The sequence below is a fragment of the Taeniopygia guttata genome, chromosome 1A (assembly GCF_048771995.1).
Source record: "Taeniopygia guttata chromosome 1A, bTaeGut7.mat, whole genome shotgun sequence".
NCBI lineage: Eukaryota > Metazoa > Chordata > Aves > Passeriformes > Estrildidae > Taeniopygia > Taeniopygia guttata.
The window spans coordinates 53,996,084-54,018,927 of NC_133025.1; the positions used below are offsets into that span (position 1 = coordinate 53,996,084).

Here is a 22,844-nt window from a genome sequence, read left to right on the forward strand (position 1 = left end):
GTGCACTTAATCATATTCATTTTCTTACCTTGCTGCATCTGGCCCTCAGACACACCTTGTTTTAACAAACAGCATGGAAATGACCAAAAATTTCATGTTGGTGCTTAAGCACTAAGTGCAGCCAGGGAACCAAGTCTGAGGTGTGCCAAGTACCAAGAATATACTGAAAAGAACACTAACCTGTTTATTGACTTCAGCCATGGACAGTTGTAATGCCATCAACATACAGTCTGCTCCACATACAGTAGTCCTTTCAGAGTTGGAAAATAAAGGCCATTGTCTTCTGAAACACTTGACCAAATGTAAAATTTTTTGCTGAAAAGTAACCATTGTCCAGACTAGACGATAGATATAATCAAGAGAAAAACAACTATGCCAGAGACATATGCAGGTCTGCACCTCCCAAAAACCTGTGCAAATCCTGTTGTATCTTCTTAAAGACCAAGTTCCTAGAATAAACTCTTCCAACTAAACCAGACTTGACTCACTGTGACAGAGCAAGTATGAAAATAAAGGGTTAAAAGTGGTTCAGTATGTCATGCCTTCACAAAGTCCTTACTTTCTTTGTACATTATGCCAACATAAAGGAATGCTATCACAGATATGACAGTCTTTGTCTCCAAAAGCAGCCTCAGAGCGTCTTCAGTACTTTCTGCATTCACTATACACAGTCAGATGAGTGTCTATGAGGATGTTTTAATCCTGGAAAAAGAGATATTTAATATTTCTAAGAGTTACTAATACAGACAACTCTAAACACTTTTGTTACCGATATGGTCTTTCCCCCTTTTTTTTTTAATTTTGATTTTTTTACTTCTATAAGGCGTTCTCTTCTCTGGCAATAATTGGGCTACTTCATGCTTTGGTTCATGCTCACCTTCCTGCATTTGCCAAGACAAGGTACATGAAAAGTGGTACAAACTTGTCTTTAAACTTGTTCTTTTCTGAAACAAAGTTCCCTAACACCGCAAGGACAGTACAAGAGCAATACCCATCCCATTTACTTCCAGAAGACAAAACTCAACCTTTGACCTTTTCCCATACAGCTGAGGCAGAGACCACAGCGGGTTTGGTTTTTGGTACAGCTGTAAAGAACAAGGAAGTGTGGGCATGGAGCAGGGAGGACAGGAGACATCGGGAAACAGGCACGATTGCAACAGCAACTTCGCACTCTGCAAAACAAGGGGACAAGCCACTTGATAATGTGAAAGTCACATGGAGGGGGTCACAGCGGATGAAACACGTGCGCTGCAAGTCCGAGCGGGGCAGAGTAAAATCTCTCCGGAGGCTTCTCTTTCTCCCCACCCTACGAGCTTTCCGAGGGACCCTACCTGTCGCTCCCAGCGAAACAGCCCGAACAAGTCAAAACCCCTGCGGAGCCGCCCCTAACACCCAGAAGCCGGGATCGGCATCACCACCGCGGCCGAGCGGTGCGGCCGTTGCCGTGCCCCGAGCGCGGTGCCGGAGCTGCCGCTGAGGTGCTCCGGTTGCGGCGGGGCTGGGCCGGGGCCGGGCCGCGTTCAAATCCGCCGCGCGGCCCAATGGGCGCGGGGCCGCTGCCCCGGAAGCAGCCGCGCCGCTGCCGCTGCCGGGAACGGTGGGGCCCGGCGGGAACGGGAGCCGGGGAGCGGAGGTGCGTGTGAAGCGCGGCTGGGCCACCCCCGGCCCGGGGTAACTCGGGCAGCCTGGCTGGGGAGCAGCAGCTGGGCCCCCAAGGGAAAAGGAGGGAGTAGGAGGGCAAAGGATGCGCATGGATGGGGGAGGTAACGCGCATCCACGCGGTCCGGTTGCCCTAGACGTGCTTACTAAAGAAATAAAGGTAATCATACTCTTGGTGTTTTCAAGCTGGTCTGGCGGCCCATAATTCAGGCTGAGAAAGTTGGAGTTGTTCAGCATGGAGAAGAGGAGCTTGAGTGGAGATCTCATAGCACCTTCCAGTATCTCAAATGGCTCTACAGGAAAGAGGAGAGGGACTGTAGTGATAGGGCGAGAAGCAATGGGTACTTTCTTTGGTTGAAAGAGGGGAAACTTTAGTTATATTTGAGGAAGACATACTTTACAGTGAGAATGGTTAAGTACTGTCCAAATCCTGGCAGTGTTCAAGTGTTGGATGAGGCATTAACAGCCTTGTCTAGTAGATGGTATCCCTGCCCATGGCAGCGAGGTTTAGGACTATATGATCTTAAAGGTCTGTTCTAAGCCCTTAACATTCTAAGATTCTATAATTGCTTCTGTTCATGCGAAGCCTTGAAGGACGAAGACTTTTGATAGGATTAAAACTTGCATTTGGCTTTAGGAGCAAAGCTATGCAGGTTATATGGCTAAAATATTTATGGTAATATAGTGGACTGTTGTATGAATTAATACACAAACACACAACTATGGAGAGAGAGCCTCTCTGTGTTTGAGTGATGCCTCTGTCAGACCTGGCTGGCTCCCAAGCTAAACATTCAGGCCTGGATGCTGAGACCTTCGGGTCATTTACACACCAAAATCTGTCAAAGGTCTGAGATTTCAAGCTGATTTTCCACGTGGTGTGTAGTTAAAGCTCTGATTTCCTAAAACGACATAAGCTTATCTCAAATCTCTACTGGGACTACAAGGAATTGATTCTGAAATCAACTGTGTGTCTTGGCCTCTTGTGTTCTAGCACAGAAACCTGATTTTCATTAAAACTGGTTGAATGCTCGATAGTGTTTTCATTTACAGTTTTGCAACCTTGGTTAACTCTGTTTTTAGTTAGACTCACAGTCCGTAAAGAGGTAGACAAGTAAAGAGAATTTGAAGGTAGTGATGTGTTGTTTCTTTTCATTTGGTTGAAAATGTTAAAATGCGGTTTGCGACTCTTCTGAAGTGTGTGCAGTTACTTGGTTTTTTGTATTGGGTTTTGTATTGTATTTGTTGGGTTGCCAAGGGTAGTACAGGATCTGCAGTTACTGCTGAAGTCTGAAAGAGACAGTTTTGAATGTATGTTAATTTAGTAAATATTCTGATTGATGAAACAAACAGGCTACATCTAATACACTTAACTGCAGCTTTTGTGTTCTTGAACATGTTACAGGAAATTTTTATTTGCTCTGCCACAAATACTTTGCGTTTTTTATTCATGCAATGAGTCATCTATGTTTTTTTAAATTTTTGTGTAGGAATGTGGATTTTTGTCCTGAAGAAGACACTGTTCCCGTGATACCTTGACTTAGTTCACTGAAAATGAAGCAAGATTCTACTAGAAACATTTCTTACACTGTGGATTGCGAGGATTATGTGCACGTGGTAAAATTCAATCCATTTGACTGTGGAGATCCATGTTCCCTCATTGCTTATGGTGGCAACAATTATGTGGTTGTTGGGACTTGCAGATTTCAGGTTAGTCTGTGTTACTGGTGTTTTTGTTAGATGCCCCTGAAACTGACTTTGCCAGCACCTCTACTGCAGAAAGACTCTGGTCACTTTCCTGTTTCCTCCTCTCGCTGGGGTAAACAAGGGAGAATTTTACTTGTTTATTACACTAACAAGTCTAGGATACTTGTTTTTCAGGAAAATAGAAACATATATATATATATATATATATGTAAAATACACACTGATATATCTGCGCTAATTTTATAGATATTTCTTTTTGGGGATGAACTGTAGAAATACTTACATAATTTTTTTTTTTCTCACAGTTGTTTTTACTGGATCTCCCTTACAGACTGTAACAGTCTGTAAAGTAAAATTTCTTACTTTTAAGTTATTTACAGTTATATTGTGAAAAATTTTAAAATGGAAACTACTGAGTATTGCATATATTTATACTGGATAAAATGTTTTTCATTACATGAGTTTTTTTGCCTAGATGCTTGACAATCAATTGAAGACAATTGCTTGGAATTTCGAAGCTTTTTTCCTTCATCTTGCTTCTTTATAACCACTGACACAAGGTGCTTTTTCTGTAATCTTCTTATCATCCCTTCCACATGTGGAGTCAATGACCATGTCACAGTAGGAGAGGAAAATGTTATTCTTTCTTCCTGTTGAGAAGCATTGAAAAACTGTGGGTAATTTCATGCATCTTCAGCTGGGTTCTGCTTGGCCCTCTACATTATGTAGAGGGCATACAGAGAGGTTCTTTATCTTAAAACAGAATTATGATATGGAGAGAATTGTGTAGGAATATCCTTTGAGGTGCTCCATTGGATGTACTGAAAACTTTTAAAAGCATTTTAGAGGTCAACTTATTGATGGAGTCCATAATCCCAACTCTTGTTTTATTTTTCCTGTTATCTGGTGTTCATATCAGTGGTAAGAATAAGCAAGCTTGTAATCAGATGACTGAGAGCACCTTTTTATCTCCTGCTGTTTCAAGAGCGATGTTCTGGAAGTGACAGCATTTTCCATGGTGTAAAAACAGTTCAGAAAGAGGATGGATTAAATTACATGCTTGCTTTTGTTCCCATTGCTTCTTCTCACTGCAATGTGTGCTAAATTGCCATACTGTTTTAAGTGGCCTTAGTTGTATCTGTGAAGATACTAGTACAGAGAATTGGCTCAGTATCTTCATAGCTCAGTTCTGATTTTTCTGCTCTTCATTGATGTCTGGCTTGAGACTGCAATAATTTAATGTATTTCTAAGTACTTAAGTATAATACTAAGTACTTAAATTAAATATAATAGTAAGTACTTAATTTCTAAGTACTTAAATAATAAATTAATGCTTTATGTATCTTCCAGATTTTATTTTTGAAGGTGTTAAGATCTGAAAAGATTGCAATATGTATAATTTTGAAAGCACTTTCATTTTGTGGCAATCTGATTTGTTAGAAGTCACCAAGACCTTGTTGTGAATCAGCTAACTGCAATATTTCTATAGGAGGAGGACGCAGAAGTGGAAGGCATGCAATATAAGACACTAAGAACATTTCACCATGGAATCAGAGTTGATGCCATAGCATGGAGTCCTGAAACTAGACTTGATGCTATACCTCCTCAGATAAGGTACTTAACAATAAACAACTACAGTGAATCCTTGTCTCTTACCTGTTTTCCGTAAGTCCTTAACATTGGATTGTTCAAAGCTTATGAGTGAAATCTAACTCCTTAGAAATCACTGATGAAGTCTCTGAAATCTTCAGTAGAGTATTTATTCTTATAGTCTTTTTTTGTTCATTTGCTTGTTTTTTGTCCTCCTTGTGCCCCTTGATCCTCTCCCCACTGAACAAGCTGTAAATAATATCTTTTTCATTATTTTTATGGACCCCAGACATAAAAGTTTCTTTCCTTGTACATCAGTGAGGAGCCATTTCTTTTAAAAGCTTTAGTAAATGTGAGATCATCTGAATGGCCCCTTTCAAAACTATTTGCACTGATTTGCATAATATGTGCTGTGTTTCAATGTAGGTTAGATACTATTTGTGAGAGCTTTTGAGGTGTAAATCTAAAAAATCTAGAAAGATGATTAGCTATTAAATGTGAACTTCTGAATTAAAATATACTCAGTAGTTTGATTCTTCAGAATTACCATAGTTGCTTACGACTCCATTTTCATACAGTTTTTTGGGTTAAAATATGTTGAATAGAAATTGGTTTATGAACTTTATATTTATGTATTTTGCAACACTGATAACTAGGGCTGTTTTTTGTGCCCTACCACTTAACTTCTTCCAAGGAAAGTTTCAACAGCATTTATGAGAGTTATTTCAGGTAATTAGTAATTGATCTAGATTTAGCTTTGTAAAAATGCCTGAATAAGTATTCTTGGCACTTGATGCACACTGTTTTACAGATAAACTCCAGTTATAACTCTGCTTGTGGCAAAAGCGGAAAAGTTAAGATAGATGCTTCTGGGGTTTTTTTTTCAAAATCTGTTTTTTCTTTGAGTCTCACTTTGCATTTTTAAGATGAAGGAAAACTGATTAAAAGGCAACTATTGCAATGCTGATTGACTGAAGGGCCTTTTTTTTTAATCTGTTGAGTGTAGGTTTTGTACTGCAGCTTCTGATAGGAAGTTAAGGCTGTTTACTTCAGACCTGCAAGACAATAATGAATTTAAGGTAAGGGCAGCTTATGTGATTTTTAAAAGATTATTTGATTTTTAGTGAAGTCTAATCTTTAATTGTCTTTCTGCTCCACTTGTGACAGATCCTATGTTCATCATCCCTAGTGATAATAATTGTATTGTAAATACCTTTCTGTCTTTAAAGTGGGAATAACTGTAATTATCACCTACATGATCTTCTGATTTCCTTCAAAATTCTTCCTTTGAAACAATGTTCCAATCCAGGTACTGCTGTTAATTAAATGTTTGTGCTATCTAGTATAAAGTTTTTTTGGTGAGGTCTTAGCTAACAATAAGCAAAACTAATTAATAAAAAAAAAAAAGGGAGAAAGTATTCCTTGGCTTTTACTGCTTTAGAATATGATAATGCCTCTTTGATGAGAATGGCTTATTGGGTATAAAGGAGAAAAAAAATAGATTTTTATTTTTGATGTGTTAATTTATGTTAGTAAGACAATGAGATTTGTCATACAGAAATTAAGTGAATTGTGGATGTCAGTTATGTGGCCATACTGCTAATAGAATGAATAAAGGCAGGGCATAAGAAGTGAAGATGGATGCTACTAAATGTCTTGAAAGAAAATGCTCTTTGTGTTGCTTCATGCATGCACATACTTTTAATTTACTTCTTTTAGTGTTGGTCATACATGATTTTGCCACTGAGCAGTGGCATAACTGACATAGTCAGCTTGGTGGGATTTCTGACAAAATAGTTGTAAAAGTTCTTTATGCTCTTTGCTTCTGAGTTGATGTCTGTCATTCCATATTAAAGTTGTCTATTTGTGTAATATATACAGTTTTGTGAATTTCAGACAACAAGCTTTAATGTTTAGCTGTGAATTAAATCTTTTAACTTAGCAGAATGTAAAGTTTCTTTAATATTTAGCTAATGGATTGATAATAAGTTGAAATAATGAAACAATGGGATAAACTTGGTACTACAGACTCTAGCGAGCTAAATTCAATACCTGAGTTCTAATTTTTTAATTTATTTTGGTTTAATCAGGCCACAAGCAGTAGTGTGGTCAGCCGCAGGAAGGAAGTGTTTGTGTCTCTGTACTTGGCACCTTGAATCCCCTCTTCAGTTTTGTGCCACTCAGAACAAGGAAGACATTGAGGTGCTGGAGCATGTTCAGAGAAGGCAGTGGAGCTGGTGAGGGGTCTGGAGCATAAGTCCTATGAAGGAAAGTCCAGCTGAGGGGAGTGGAGTTGTTCAGCCTGGAGAAAAGAAGGCTTGGGAGGGACCTTATCACTCTCTACAACCACCTGAAAGGAGGCTGTAGCCAGGTGGGGGTCAGTCTCCCAGCCAACAAGTGATAGGACAAGAGGAAATGCCTCCAAGTCATGCCAGAGGAGGCTCAGATTGGATATTAAGAAAAAATTCTTCTGTAAAAGGGTGGTCTAGCATTGGAACACGCTGCCCAGGGAAGCAGTGTGATCACTGTGTTCACCTTACAGATGTGGTGCTTAGGGACAGACCTGGCAGTGTTAAATTCGTGTTTGGACGCAGTGATCTCAGAGGTCTTTTCCAGCCTTAATGATTCTATGATTGTTTGGTGCATATGTAATACAAATGAGAAGTGTTGGCTTGAATTTAGCAGTAAAGCTATTAGCTTTGTTTATGCCAGCTCCACCACTGAAATTAGCTGTCCAAGAACTTTATTAAGGATGTACTCTGGCTGAGGAAAAGGTAAAAATACATACTGTTAGTGAGTCAGGCTGATTAATGTTAAAAATAATGAGAAAACAGCTGAGAATACATGTTTTTACCTATTGGTGAGAACTCATAACAAAAAGAATGTGGACTAGTGTGTTTATGTCAGTAAAAGCTGTCTTTGAGACTGTCTTCTGGGGTTTTGTGATATAAAGTGTGGAAAACCCTTTCTGGCAATCAGTTAATTTCTTATATCTGGACAATCATTATACTCTAGATTACTTGTCAAGAAAAGTAACACCTAACTCTGATTTACATCACATGCAAAATCCCAGATGTTCACAAATTCTGGGTGAGCTATGCTGATCTGGCTTTCAAAAAAGTTTGATATGGTGGCTTCTTATTAACAGTTAACTGATACCTCAGAAAACTGATTTCATAAACCTGAGGTGAACTCACAATGAACATGTGGAAAATTTTGATCCATTATACGGTGCACACTTGACACATGGGATCTTCAGGAGAGGTCCAGAACATGAAAACAAAGCTGAAGGAAGTATGTGACTACGTTCAGAATGTAATCTCTGAACATTTTGTCTTTTATAGTAAACAATTAGTAAGTGTTGCTTCGGGAGGGATAGACAGAGTAATCTTACTCTGTTTTCCCCATGGAAAAAACTGTCTTGATGTAATTATCAACAAGGAACTTGAAGCACACTTAAGTTTTCCATTACTTTGTCGACACAACTAATCCAAAATTTATGGGTTGGATCAAGCCCAGAACAAAAAAACAAAAGGTAAAATATGACTGATGGATCTTTGTGAAACCTTTTTCTTCTTTTGAGGTTTTCTTTTGGAAATGAATTATGGCTTCCTTGTCCTGTTTCAAATTTTGCTTAATAAAAAGCATATTTCAACAGAACTGTAGAAGTAAAATGAAGCAGGATATTTGAATTCAGAATGCTGAAAATTGTCAAAAGACTTGGCATCCTGTCTAAATAGTTTAGCATCATCTTAGGGCATATTAGTTCTAGTATAATCCATTAGGCTTTAATAAAATATTGGAAAAAAATAAGTTGGCTGCTGAAAATGTTTCTGTATTGAATTGATGAGGTATTCTTAAAACTTTAGAGAGGGGGATTTAGTTATTGTGCGTGCTTGAGATTTTCTTTTTTTTTAATCAGTTCTGCATTTGTTCCTCAGAATAGCTACACTTAGAGGTGGTGTGTTTTTCTTTGAGAAAACTGTGGAATTTGTTTTCATTTGGCCTTGTTTTCCTCTGCAGTCTCTCGGTCTCATGCTATTATCAAGAGGATATTTTTGTCTCATTTTTATGATACCTTGCTGGGCAAAACAAAAGCAGCTGTGCCTCAAGACTTAATTAGTGGGACTGAATAGAAGAGGGTGGAACAGTAACAGATACATCTACACATGGAAATTTGCCTGACTTAAAAATTTGTGAGCTTTCTTTCAAAAATACCATAGGTGTATTTAATGAGAGATTCAGAGATCAGAGTTAATTACCAGTAATCAGAGTTCTTTAATGTAGGTAGATCATGCATTCATTGCCTGGTCATTCTCCTCTTCTTTTCTGAGATTTAGTATCTTTTACCTTCAAAATTCAGTGGTTGAAAAGATGATAAAAAGCTTTAGTGTGATTCATAGATCTCTGTCAAGCAAAAGCATCAAACTGACCTCTGTGCTAACTACAAGGAGTAGTGGGGAGGATTTTTGCACCTGCAGTATGAATCAACACATGAATTAGATACTTTAAAGAAATCCAGTTACTGATAAAAACTTTTTTTTACCTTCTATTAAAATATAGTTTTATCTTAACACACATCTTTCCATTAGCAGGTCTGTTAAATATATTGGTGGAACAGTCAGCTCTAAGGTAAAAGTATTTCTCTTTCCTGGTTGGCAGACATTTGATGGCCACTCAGATTACATTAATGATCTGGTCTTTGCTCCCAACGAAGGTCAAGAAATTGCAAGTGTAAGTGATGATCACACCTGCAGGTATGCATTTTGTTCAAAACACTATTGAAAAATCTAGTATTGGACTTTTTTTATCTGTGAATGTTTTATATGTCCACTTAAATAAATAAATACTTATTTATAGTTTTATTTTTTAGCATGTCTTCGTGGCCCTCTAACAAGACTAGTCCACTAACAAGATAAGAAATGGACTGTTCTCGTTAACTTAGATTGTGGACTGGCTTTTTGTTGTGACTTGTGGGTTGTCCTTTTTGAAAGCAATATTTTGAATCAGCTAGATTCAAAATGAAGAAAACTTTTGTCTTGGATTAGCATACACTATTTTTCCCCTTCTGGGATAGGGATAAAATGAGAATAGGAGAGAGCAGACATGTACAGCCCAGTGCTGAATTATACAGACCTTCTCTATGTATTCTGTCATCAGGTGGGTCAAGTTCAAAGTCAGTAACATGCGTGAACTTGTCCATCTACCCAAATGTATTAGCCTTACCAGGGGATGACATAGCCTGAAGAGAGCACCATGCTAATACAGTGGTACTGGCAGCTCAAAATACCATGATTACAGCTGCTTCAAAGCCGGGTGTTTGAGTATTTACAACTGGAAGTTGAAGGCAAGCATGGTTGAATGCTTTGAAGCATGCTGGGTAAAGGTTTTTGATGCAGGAGTTTGTCCTTGTCAAAAGGTCACCCATCTTCTTGTAGTGTCAGGAACCTATTAAACTGCTTCTCTTACCCCTCCAGCGTTGCTGGAGAGATGAGGGGGGCTATGCAGGCATTTCAGGTCATTGCAATAGGGCAGCAAGAGAGTTGGGATCTTTGACTTTTTTTACTCTGATGAGTAGGCAGTTTTTCCTTAGGTGTCTAGTCAGTATTTCCAACAAACTCTTTAGGAATGAATAGTAGAAATGTATGACTTACCTGTATCTTCTTCTGATTTATTTCCTATCCTTGATTTCTTTGTCAAATCTAAACTCATATTTGGCTTATTCAGTAAAAAACTGTTGAACTCTGTGGCCATGGCCTTTTCCTGTTTCTTTTATGGAATGCTTAGCTTTCCTAGGATGAATGAAAACTGTTTTAAAACCAGTTGTCTAATTGATATTAATTTAAAGGGAAATAAAATGTATGTAATTAATATATACTAACAAGATTTCAGCTTAGTACCTATGAAAGACATTTTATGCCATAAACCATAAAGTCTTTGGTTAAAAGCCATGGGAAATAAGCAGGATTTTTTTTTGGCTACTTGAGTTCTTATTTTTTCCATTCATGCATGTGGGGCATGAAGAGTTTTTCTATTGAATTTAAAGGTTACACTTTCAAAACTAATGGAAAATGCATTCCTTGGGACTTACCAAAATCATTCTTTACTTACTCTGTAATTTGCTTCAGTAGTAATGTAAGAAGAGGAATAATTCTTCTGTCTGTACAGAATAATTCTTCTGTCTGTAGAAATTTCAGAATTTCTATTCTGAAATTGTTCTTAGGATACAAAATCTGCTAATGCCTGTGGAATAAAGTTCTAGAATAATTAGTACAAGTCTTGAGTTCAATTTTTAAATCTTAATAAAGTTTTCAAACAACTTTTCAGTATGGACTACTGACAAGCACGGTTAGGTCTTCCCTGGTTTTCACTCGAGAGAAAGTTTACATTTAAGTTCGTCAGAAATCTCTAGGGAAGTGAAATTTTCAATTGTCATCCACTAAATAGTCTTGCCACAAGCTGCTGCAACTGTGACATCTCAGAGTGGAGTTCAGTCGTTGTGGTTAGAGGACAGACAGTGTAAGTTGGCTACTGGTTATGTCCGAAGTTCTTACCTTAAAGTTGCAGCTGTGTCACTCAGGAATTCTTGTTTCTTGCACATGGTCTTCATTTGCCTTGATCTCGCAACTCAAAACTTTTTTGCAGCTGTGAAGTAGAACTGCACTAAAAATAATTGAAGTAGTTATCTGTGTTACAATAGCTTTAAGAAATATTTCATTTAATTCCTTGAAATGGTAAGGCATTATACACTTCTTTGAACATTTGCATCAAGTGTAGGAATGTGTGTATCCCACTTTGTTAATGACATCTCTGTGTGTGTGCAAGTCCCTGTCCACCACTGTCCAAAAAAAAATTACTCCTGGCTGGCCTTTTCCTTATGATTCAGAAACACAGTCTAGGAGGCTGCACAGATTCAAATGTACAAATGATTTTTTTCTGATACTTAACAAACAACTGTGGGAAATGTTTGGAAAAAAACACGAGTTCAACTGACAGCCTCTGCTATTGGTGGTTGAAGACCTGGTGTTTCCAGAATTACTTAATGCAAAATACCATCCTATCAAAACCCACTAATTTCATATCCATGCTAAAAATGAACCTCTTGACTGTCAAAAGGTTAATTCAATGCAGTTGATAATCACCTCATACTCCCTCCTCAGGTGGAACTGAAAGGTTACTGACACTGTCAGACCCTGAAAAATACTAGCATGGCAATTTCTTCTGGTCATCGAGTGATGGAATGGCTTGTATTTTGAAAAGCTGAAAAAGACTCATCCATCCCTTTCTCTCCCTCACTCTCTCTTTTTCTTTTAACTATTTCTCAAACTACATCCTCTTCCTCTCTTTTTAGTGCAAAAGAATGTATAGTTGAATTATCTTCCATGTTATCTGTGACTATAGTTGCTTCTTGATTCCTTACTGAGTTCTGTTCATTTCCTTAGGCCATGGCTCACATCACTTCATAGAGGACTTTGTGAATTCATCAGTCACTCTGAAGTTCAGACTTTTCTGTTGCCTGTAGAATAAATGTCAGACCATGAGAAGATTAGTTTTGTTCTCTAACCAGGGATTAGGGGGCAAGGTTTGATGTCACTGAAAGCTAAATTAACTATAGTTTTAGAATGCTTTGTAGTGTTTCATCTGGTTTTAAGGGGGTTTATCTGTAGCATATTTTTTACATGGTACACTCATGCCCTAGGTATTTTGTGTAGATTTTTCTCTAGACAATATGAAGGAAAGCTAATGGTTGTTGTTCTTGTTTTCTTTAATGTATTGCCAGCCCAGATTGCACTTGAATCTTACCTTGATTATTCGATAAATATTTCAGTTTTTGGCTATGTGAAAAGTGGTTATTATCACTTATTTCTGCCTCCAAAACCATGTTCTGTTTGCATCTTATCATTCCTAGTGCAGTCAAGTACGGATTTCTGTCAGAATCTTTATTAAAGTTGTCATACCAAAATACTTCTTTTTTCTGAGGTATGCTGGTTACATTTTTTCAAACTAGTCTGCATTATAATTTATGAAGATAAAGAAGTCTTGAATTGTTTTCAGAGTCCAGTCTTTGAATTTGCACGCTTGTATGCATCCCTGTATGTCCCCCAAATATAGTCTTATGCAATTCTGTTACATTGTACATCCATGAAGCATTAACCAACTGGTATTGAACAGTGCAAGAATTAGTCGTCTGTCAGCTTAAAATAAAAACAACCAAAAGCTTTCTGGATTAAATGTTTGGAACATGATTTCAGTCTGATCTTAATAAACTTTTAGTTAGGAAGTCTTCAAAATATGAGGATGATGGAGAAATTTCCTTTGTGACACATTATGTTTTATGTTAAGAATAACACAGCCCTAGAATGTAGTCTAGCCTATAAATGGTTTTTCAATGGAAATCTTTTCATTAGATTTGTTTAGAAGTTTTATATTTTAGAAAGCCATCAGCAGAATTGGTAGTTGAGTTTCTCAGTAGCAGTCATACCACAGAAGGATTTAGTGTTATATCCACATTGGGAACGATAAGCTGATAGCTCTTAACAACCATTTTTTGCTCTGGCTGAAAGGACAGAACTGAAGTGTCATGTTTGTTTCAAAAATGCTGCGTGGTTTCTGGTTTTGCATTGGATAACTTTAAAGGTATTTCAGTAGTAGTAGTAGAAATGTGTATTTCTTGGACTTAGTTCTGAGTGGGCATGGCCTGAAATGTGTATTAGTGAAGTGGAGATACTGCACTGTGTCTCCTGCCTCTACCAACACTACAGGGTATAATTGCAGCCCACAATTAGCTGTGAGAAGTGGATCAGTCTATTGATTGAATATCCAAGTAGATATCACAAGAAGCTAGAGATAACATGGTTTTTAATGCCAAGAGCTGAAATATTCTAAGTGCTTATTCTTTAGGAACAGTGACATTTCCTTTGATCACCAAAAGAAAATGGTGAACATGGGTCGGCTTTCTGAAGGAGTATTTGTACATTTCCTCTGTGAAAAGACTTCATAAAAACTTAAATATTACACCTTTCTCTTCTTCTAACCAGCCAGAGGAATTTCTACAGTTCCACTTCAGTCTTTCATGTCTTGCCTTGTACCCTCTGGATCTGCAATAGCCAATCCATATGGAGCTGGCAGAAGACGTTAGAGAAAGCCAGTGTTTGTTGTATTTTCTGCAGAATTTCCTAATGTCTGCACTTTCATGTTCCTTTTCTGAGATCTGCTCCTCACTCCTTGTGCTCAAGGAGGAACCTTTGTGTGATCTCAGGAACAGGAATTTTGCCCTTTTCCATAGTCCTCTAGACTTTTTAAGAGTGATAGGATTTTCCTCTCACATGGAATATTTCTGATGGAGATATAAAGGAATGTATTAAAGTTAGATACTAAAAAAAACCCAACCAAACCATATTGGACAGGAGTAATGAATCAAGTATAGTTGATTATGCTTTGTTGAGAATCAGATGTCAAGGTTTCTTCTAGCCCTCACCCACTCACTAAAATTGTTAGACATTTTTTGTTGGAAGAATTCCCATTTTTATTCCCATCTTCTGGGGATTTGAGAAATGCCTGAAGATTGCAATCTGGTTTAGTTCTTTTACTATTGTAAATGATTATTTTTATCCAGTTAGTTGATTCTGCTAGTTAAAATTATTCATAATTAAGAAAATTAGAAGGTAAAATAAGGATCATCTCCATTACCACAAGTTTTCAGAGTTCTAATGAGGTACTTGGCCAGCTGTAATTAAAGTCCACTGTATGATGAAATTGCTGCACATATGCATCCATATTCGTGCATATGAGATATAATATAGTTGATACAATGGAATTTTAATATCTTCAAGCTGTGAGATAACTGCAGTTTTCATTTGTTTGTTAGTTACAGGATTTGAGGGACAAGAGAAAGGTCCTAGTATCTCAAGAATTTTCTTTGACAGCATTTGCTGCTATCTGTATTTGGGGTGGTTTGAGTTTTCTGAGTACTGCAGTAAATAATTTCTCAGTCCTTAGTTAGTTAAAAAAAAATTATTTTACTGAGAAGATTACATGTTAATTTTGAGACTATACATCAATCAAACTTTGGCACGTCTTTCAACTTTGTTTATTCAAACTTTTCTCCAATAATTTTTTTGTGGAATTTTTTTTAAATATCAGAAGAAAATGCCACAAGCTCAGTGAAAAGTCTATGCCGTGATGGTTGGTTGGAAGAGAAGAAGTAAGATAGTGACATATTGCAGGGTTACAAAAGATAAGGATATTTGGAGAAAAATAGACAGTTATTTTACTTTGGTATAAAATCATGGTAGTATTAGTAAGGTTTCAAGAGCTTTAAATGGGAGACAAAATCCTCAGTCTTTCTGAATTGTGATAGGAATGTGGACAAAATGGGGAGGCAGCATCTGTAGCTGATTTGGTTATGATTAGTGAGTAATTTAGGAATTGAAAATCAGTTTGGCTAAATTTTTGGGGTTTGCACATTTTTTACTTAGGTTTTTCACAAAGAAATATTGAAAAAAGTTAATTGAACACATATGTAATTGGGTAGACATGATGCATTCAGACCAGGATCTATCTTGATAAGTATTGCCTCATTTGTGTTTTGGGGGTTTTGGGGTTTTTTTCCCCAAAACTAAATTATATTATCTTTGGTGACAATAAAGAAAATATAAAAGAGGGTTTTATCCCTTCTCATCCCCATACTGTTTGTTACTAACAGTCCTGCCATTCTTACAAAGTAGAAAATACAAATTTGGTAACTTTATAAATAACAAAGTTACAGAGGTAAAAAGCATAAATTTCTGTCTCAACACCTAATAACATCACTCACTTCAGGGAAGAAAACATAATGGCATATTCCTTTTGCCAAAATGATTCACCATCTTCTGTTGTATCATAATTTTCTCCCTGCACAGTAAATACGCAGGGGAAGTGTTGATTTGACTTGGACAAATCTACAAGGCAAAACTTTTGGCAATAGAAGAAAGTATTGTATGTTTCTAAATTACCTAATCAAGTAGATATTTCATTTTTTAAACACTTGTCAGGTTTTTGTTTTGACTTTTTTTAGTAAGCACACCGATTCTTCAAGATTAGAGACCCTGTGTTTTCTATGGGGAGAACAAATATTTAATCTATTGTGGTTTGGCATAAGAAAACAACATTGCTCATTAAATATATTTACTTTATTCCCATATATTTTGTCTAGACTTATGATGTATTAGTTAAAAGGTTTTTTTAAATCTCTTAAATATAAGGCTCTAAGCACCCTGGTGAGATATAAACTGAAAAGTCTGGAGGAAGTCAGCAAAAATCCTCTAGAATAAACAATAATAGTATCTAGCCACTCATCTAGCTCAAAAGACTGAGCAGAACACTGCTTTAAAAATTGGCTGTTTCTCAAGTTTTGCATGTCAGAGAGGAAGGATATATGTGTATGTTTCAATGTCCAAATGTATATAAATAATACATAGCCTTGTGGTTCAGACTGATGTTCACAACTATGGTGTCTTTGTCCTACAACTGAGCTATCAATTTTGTAGGAAAACAGGGAGCTGAGCAGTGGCTGTGAGGTATAATAGTCTCAGTTTTGGTTTTGTTGCATTTCAGAAACAAAGTAGCTCCATGGCTCATTACAACTCATCTTGAACACATCCAAAGAAGACTCACTCATCACCTAACCTAATTTTGGTGTTTCAGCATACATGTTCCTGTCCATCCGTATTGACCAAATACTGTTGATTATTTAATTTTTTTATAGCTGCCAGATATGTACTGTAGGTGTTTCTAAAGGAAAAGGTAAAACTGGTACATGCAATTTACCTGTTGAAAGTTCTCCAAGACCCTTTTAGGTTAATGTTACCTCTGCCATAGATCCTTCTTGAAGCCTTAGCTTCATTTCTGGTTTCTTATATTTTCATTACTCAATCTTGTCTTACCAGGAAATACTGGAAACTCTTACATTAAGCAGCCAAAAAACTTTAATAAAGGGTGTTGCCCTTTACATGGCAACATGGATGATTTAAGTTGTTTGTACCTCACTTTAGGTTCCTTGCATCAACTGGACCAACACTGCCTTTCCTGCTTTGTACTGCCTCACTGCTATTTATGGTAGAGTACAAAGGCTGTAGTGTTGACTTATGAAAAAATAGGAGCATCTCACTGAGTTCATGTCTAGATAACTAAAGTGTCAAACTATTTGAAGAGTTAAATAGAGGCTCTGCCTAGCTCATCAATGTTAAAATACATTATCCATAGCATTAGCCTCTTTCACTGACTTCTTCAAATGATACAGCACGAACACTATTTCATTTGGTCACTTCCTCTGTGAACGTACTGAGGCACTGAAAGTTAATGTATTTGCAGTCAAATGGTAATAGTTTAATACTTTACTTTTTTTTCTTTCTTTCTTTTCTCCCCAGGGTCTGGGATTTGGAAGGAAATGAGAAGGCCCATTTTGTTTTACGTTCTGCTGGAATGAGTGTTTGCTGGCATCCTGAGGAGGCTTTTAAGGTTGTGGTTTTCTCCCTCACCACCTCTAAAATAACAGGAGGGGGGACACACCTAAAGTGTGAATCTTTGATGCTGTAGTAACATTAAAGTTTGAGGACTTAGTTTACACTGTAACTGGATACTGGTTGGATCTGCTAATTGAAGGGACTGTAAATGAATTTTCATTGCCATTCTTGTCATTTTACCCTCAGTCCCTTACTCCTCACATCAGAAATATTCCTTCTTTATTAGGTACATCAGTTGTTGATAACTATTCTGCTGATTGCTTATTAACTGACAGTTACCAGAGAAGACCTCAAGTTTTCTCAGTCATGGTAACACAGCTCACCAATAATACAGACTCTTTACAGAACATGCCAAGCTTTGAAATGTATCTGTTTGAAGTTAACAAGGGATATTTTTGTTGTTGTTCTTGCTTGAAATGTATGAAATATGTTCTGAAAAATCAAATCAATAGACTATGATTTTATACTTAGCTCTTTATTGTACTGAGGAGGATTAAACAGCTGGTATGTACCCAAATATCCAGCTTCATTAATGGTCTAGTCCCTGCAGTCTTGGATTTATTATTTCTATTGTGCCTATCAATAACTGCCTTAAGCAGCTACAAATGGTTGTTGAGGTTACCACAAAAACACATACTTAAAACAGAGAAAAGCAGTCAAATAAGATATCAAAATATTTACACAGCAGTAGGGAAGGAGGATGTCTAATCTCATCACACTTTCCACCAATATCAATATCCATCCTTACTAAGAAAGGAAACTGTTAACTAGGAAAACTGTTGATTCAGGTGGCATCAGAATTTAATGGGTTAGCTGCTGTTTGCTACTGGACAACTTTGTAAGCACAACAAAATTAATATATTTTCCCAGAAATACTGTAATAGTATGCCAGTCTTAGATATTATTAGCATGACTTTTCTTTGACCATTATCAGAGATAGGCACACGGGGTTTTTTGTTTTTTGTTTTTTTTTAAAGAAAAGCCCATTTGAAAAGTTCATAAAACTTGCTAGATTTAGTTCTCAGTGAAAAGCTTATTGCAGGTCAAAATGCTTGCTGCACCATGACCTTTAGTTTGCAGGAAAGCATGTTTTGGTGACAGTTTTCCCAAACAAACTGGTATTACTGGAGTATTTTTTAATGCTTCTTTGCCTTTCTTAATTATTGTTCACGACTATCTGAAAACCATTTCTCCTCATGAAAAAAATCTCATTTCATCATCTGGGTATTGCAACAGGTTTCCCAAAGAAGTTGTGAAGGCTCACTCCTTGAAGTGTTCAGGACCAGGCTGGATGGAGCCCTAAGAAATCTGACTTAGTGGAGAGTGTCCCTGCCCATGGCAGAGGATTGGAAAAAGAGAATTTTTAAGTTCCCTTCCAATTCAATCCTTCTATGATTCTATAATTTAATGAGGAAGCTCTTTCTACAGTACTTAAAAACCACTGCTTGAGTGTATTGCTGTAACAGAAAAAGTTTAGATAAAATCTGTTGCAAACTTTTATAAGATAAAGTAAGAGATCTTATATAAAATCAGGAGGAGTGGTTCTACAGATTTTACAGCCACAGCCACACCAATACTTTGCTTAGAATGGTAGAATCCAATTTAGGTTGAAAAAGACCTCTTAAGATCCTCAAGTTCAACCTTTGAACACCATCATATCAAATAAACCATAGCACTAAGTGCCATGAACAGTCATTTCTTGAGCACCTCCAGGGAGGATGACTTCACCACTTCCCCGGGCAGCCCAGTGCTTGACAACCCTTTCTTTTTTACATCACTATGTGTCAGTGGGTTCTTTGTGCTCAGAACAGAAGCTGCTGAATGTTAAAATAATAACTTTTTGATGTATGAAAGCACAGTGCTTTGGTGGTTGTGAACTGGTGTTTCTAACCACCAAAATTATACACATAGGTACCTGTAGACATATAGAAATAAAATAATGTAATCATTATGTATAACAGTGTAACAATAGTATAGATTAAAGTGGTTTTTATTTATTGGTTACAGAGTGTCCAGGAGAAAGTTTTCTGGTATTAAGTAAAAAATTGTATTTAATTTAGTATTATTAATATTTGCTTGAATGTATTCTAGGTTTTCTATGGAGTGAAAAAAAATTAATTTCCATTACATGCTAAGTTTACCACATTCTATGAATTTCTTTTAACAGCTGATGGTGGCAGAGAAGAATGGGACTATACGATTCTATGACCTGATTACACAGCAGGCCATTCTCTCCCTGGAGTGTGAACAAACACCACTGATGTCAGCAGACTGGTGTTTAAAAAATACTTTCAAAATTGGAGCAGTTGCTGGAAGTGATTGGCTGATCTGGGATATCACTCGCTCCAGGTATTTTTATGCCCATGGCGTAGGTGTCTTTATTCTCTTCATGAGGAAATGAAGGTACTTGGCTAATAGAGCATGGCAGTCACAGAATCACAAATGGATCAGCTTGGAAGGGACCACAGTGTGTCAGCTAGTCTGACCTCCCTGCTCAAGCAGGGTCATCCTAGAGCACAAGCACAGGATTGTGAATGTCTTCAGTGAGGGAGACTCCACACCTTCTCTGGGCAGCCTGTTCCAGTGCCTGGTCACTTGAAGAGTAAAGAAGTTCTTTCTCATGTTCAAGAACTTCCTGTGCATCAGTTTGTGCCCATTGCCTCTCATCCTATTGCTTGCAGCACGGAGCAGAGCCTGGCTGCATCCCCTTGACACCCACCTGCAGATACTGATGGACATTGATGAGGTCCCCTCTCAGTCATCTCTTCTCAAGACTGAAGAGGCACAGCTCCTCCAGCCTTTCCTCATAAGAGAGATGCTCCAGCCCCTTGCTCATCTTTGTATGGCCCAGTGGTTAGCTAAATTAATGAACAATTATCAGGAATTATGATACCAGGCCATTCCCTGGTATTCTTTGTTTCATCTTTATCAATATTTTATGTTAAAAATGTTGTCTTTTTGTCCATTTGAGATAGCATCTCACTACTGTTTGCCTCTCACTGTATGTATTTGTTAAAATTTCATTCCAAGTCAAAAGTAGGTAGGTATTGATCCATAACAAACTGGACAACTACTTCAGTTTTCTTACTCCAAATTGAGATTAAAGCTGCAGGAATGCTCTGGTTTTCCCTCGGCTGCTTCACAGGGAGAAGACAATGTGTCCCCTTCACTGTACTTTTGGTACTTATAGTATGAGCTGTTTGCAGAACAGTTTTTTACCCTGAAAATCTGTTTTAATTATGATAGTTTTGGTACTTCAGAGCTATTTGCATAACAGTTTTTTTACCATGAATGTCTGTTTTAGTTATCCACAGGATAAGAGACCTGTCCATATTGACCGAGCCAGATTATTCAGGTATAAATGTCTTTGTCTTGATTTTGTGGGGTTTATCTACTTAAATCTATCCCTGTGCAAACAGTTGTGAATTTAGTAACCTGCTTGTGTCTCACTTAAGTCATTTTTAGGGGGACTGGGTCTATGAACTTTGTGAAATTTGTGAATGATCCCACATTTAGTATTTATGTGTAGCATGCGTGTGATAGTTTTTGTTGTTTTACAACACTCTGTATATGGGGCTGTGGGTAGGGAATCATTTGCAAGCTAATTCACTAAATCTGTTTCTCTGCTGTTAGAATATTTGACATCTTCGCAGTTAGTCCCAAGGGAGAGAACTCCACTTTGTGTGCACTTCTGCTGGTATGACAGGGGTGTTTGGAAAGAACGTTCATTTTATTCATAGGTGGTCCCGAGTGAATGAAAATCTGTTTGCAACCACTGGATATCCAGGAAAGACAACTACTCAATTGCTGGTTCATCATTTAGGACATCCCCAGGTAAATTTTTGACTGGAGTTGCATCTGTTCTCCGCAGATCAGACTCATATTACTTAAAAGCTACAGTTAAAAATTAGCCCAAACCATTCAGAACTGCTGCTTGGTGTAGCCATTTTATTTTATTTTGGTTTGTGGCATTCGTGCTAAGGAAAAAAAATGGTTCATACTTAAAACTGCTATTTTAGAAGCTGCTTGATCTATATGTTTTGGCTTGGTTTGCCATATCAGTTCGAAGGGGAAGAAAAACACCTTTAACCTGATATTTAATTAATATGGCAATATTTCTAGTTCTTAGGAGGCTAAAAACACCTAATGGTATATTTTTCTGGTTTTAACTAATTGTATTTTAAATAATTCATAAAAATGCAAAGCATAGGAAATATTTTGATTTTGTGGGAGTCAGTATATATTTGTAATACTTACAGTAAAAATATTACCTCCAAACATATTAGTTATGAATTCATTTAAATAACGGAAATAATTTAATTTAAAAAGGTTTCTAAGTTTGATATCATGCTTTTATAATAATAGTGTTTCTGCTAATGTAAAGAGTTGAAACTATTTGTTATTATGGAATATTTTGTTACTTAAATGTAGTAAGCAGCTACTGGAACTATGTAGCAAAGAATCACATTTTTCACTAGAACTTCTGTTGAATTTTAACTATATTTGTTAAGGAGTATTTAATCTCTGGTCTTTATTTCTCTATGCAACTTGGTATCTGCAGTTTAGTAATCATTTATAAGGGAAGTTGTATTGATATTTTTCTTGCTCTCACTTTGTTTTTTACAGCCCATTCTTACTGGAACTGCAGCTGTAGGATCTGGTTTGACATGGCACAGAACTCTTCCATTATGTGCAGTTGGAGGAGACCATAAAATTTTCTTCTGGGTTACTGAAATGTAAAATAAGTATTTGCCTTCAATATGAAGCTTGACAGCATAATGCCTTTTTTCTAGTAAAATGAAGAAATTTACTCTTTGTGATGGTTTTCACTTGGACAGCAGAAGAAAGAAGCAAACAAGATACAAATCACTCGTGTTTGATTTTTAGCTTGCAAGCACAAGACCTTTTGAAAAAATTGGTTATCATCCATCTGGTTCTTGGTTATTTCTTTTAAAATAAAATGTACTTTTTAAACATGGTATTTGGTGTGAAATTAATTTTTTTCGGGAGTTTTAAAAGAGATTTAGTGTCCCAGCATCTCAATCTGACAGTCTAACTCAGTTAACACAGCTCAAATATCTGAAATTGTGCAGAGTACCTACAGAAAGAACACCTCTCTATAATTAACTTTCCGAACTGTGACTATCTTATAAGAAAAAAAATGCAGTAGTGTCATAAAATGCTGTTCCTGGATGTTTTGGAATAGTTAACTACTACCAGTGAAGAAGCTAATGGTAAAATCAGAATGATAATTTGAAGCAGTTTTATTTCTCTAATTACAACAGAGGGATTTACATCAAGCCTGTATTGTCAAACAGCATAGTGAGGTTTTTTCCTGCTTATAGCCTTTTACTTCCAGTCTTTACAAGAAAACCAAAGGCATTCTGC

The 22,844-nt window shown here is 37.0% G+C and overlaps 2 protein-coding genes across 6 annotated transcripts in view; one reads left to right on the forward strand and one right to left on the reverse strand.

The window, feature by feature from the left end:
* PARPBP (PARP1 binding protein) overlaps positions 1-1,494 on the reverse strand; it is a 38,417-nt gene extending 36,923 nt beyond the window's left edge. The window contains exons 1-3 of one of the 4 annotated variants that reach the window (XM_072923476.1): positions 1,332-1,491; positions 1,026-1,172; positions 181-702 (exon numbers count right to left, since the gene is read on the reverse strand). In XM_072923476.1, coding sequence (XP_072779577.1) covers positions 181-330 — 150 coding nt within the window. In that variant the 5' untranslated portion in view covers positions 331-702; positions 1,026-1,172; positions 1,332-1,491. Of the gene's footprint in view, positions 1-180; positions 703-1,025 lie in introns of all 4 variants that reach the window. The other 3 variants (XM_072923477.1, XM_041713585.2, XM_030263187.4) reach the window with 3 other exon arrangements.
* A 6-nt stretch (positions 1,495-1,500) lies between these two features.
* On the forward strand, positions 1,501-22,437 carry NUP37 (nucleoporin 37). 2 transcript variants are annotated; one of them, XM_002199835.7, is made up of 10 exons: positions 1,501-1,633; positions 3,147-3,366; positions 4,853-4,977; positions 5,960-6,032; positions 9,616-9,710; positions 17,361-17,451; positions 19,624-19,805; positions 20,761-20,811; positions 21,197-21,290; positions 22,083-22,437. In XM_002199835.7, the coding sequence occupies exons 2-10, from the start codon at positions 3,211-3,213 to the stop codon at positions 22,194-22,196; spliced, it is 981 nt and encodes a 326-aa protein (XP_002199871.5). In that variant the 5' UTR covers positions 1,501-1,633; positions 3,147-3,210; the 3' UTR covers positions 22,197-22,437. The 2 variants fall into 2 exon arrangements, with proteins under 2 accessions (XP_002199871.5, XP_012424681.5); XM_012569227.5 differs by having other exon boundaries at positions 1,570-1,819.
* Positions 22,438-22,844: the final 407 nt, after the last annotated feature.

Bases quoted from the DNA above. Each gene is read 5' to 3' on its own strand.
- NUP37 (XM_002199835.7), top strand. From the start codon at position 3,211: ATGAAGCAAGATTCTACTAGAAACATTTCTTACACTGTGGATTGCGAG. The intron at 3,367-4,852 runs GTTAGTCTGTGT...ATATTTCTATAG, and splicing joins TTGGGACTTGCAGATTTCAG to GAGGAGGACGCAGAAGTGGA. The intron at 17,452-19,623 runs GTTGTGGTTTTC...TTCTTTTAACAG, and splicing joins ATCCTGAGGAGGCTTTTAAG to CTGATGGTGGCAGAGAAGAA.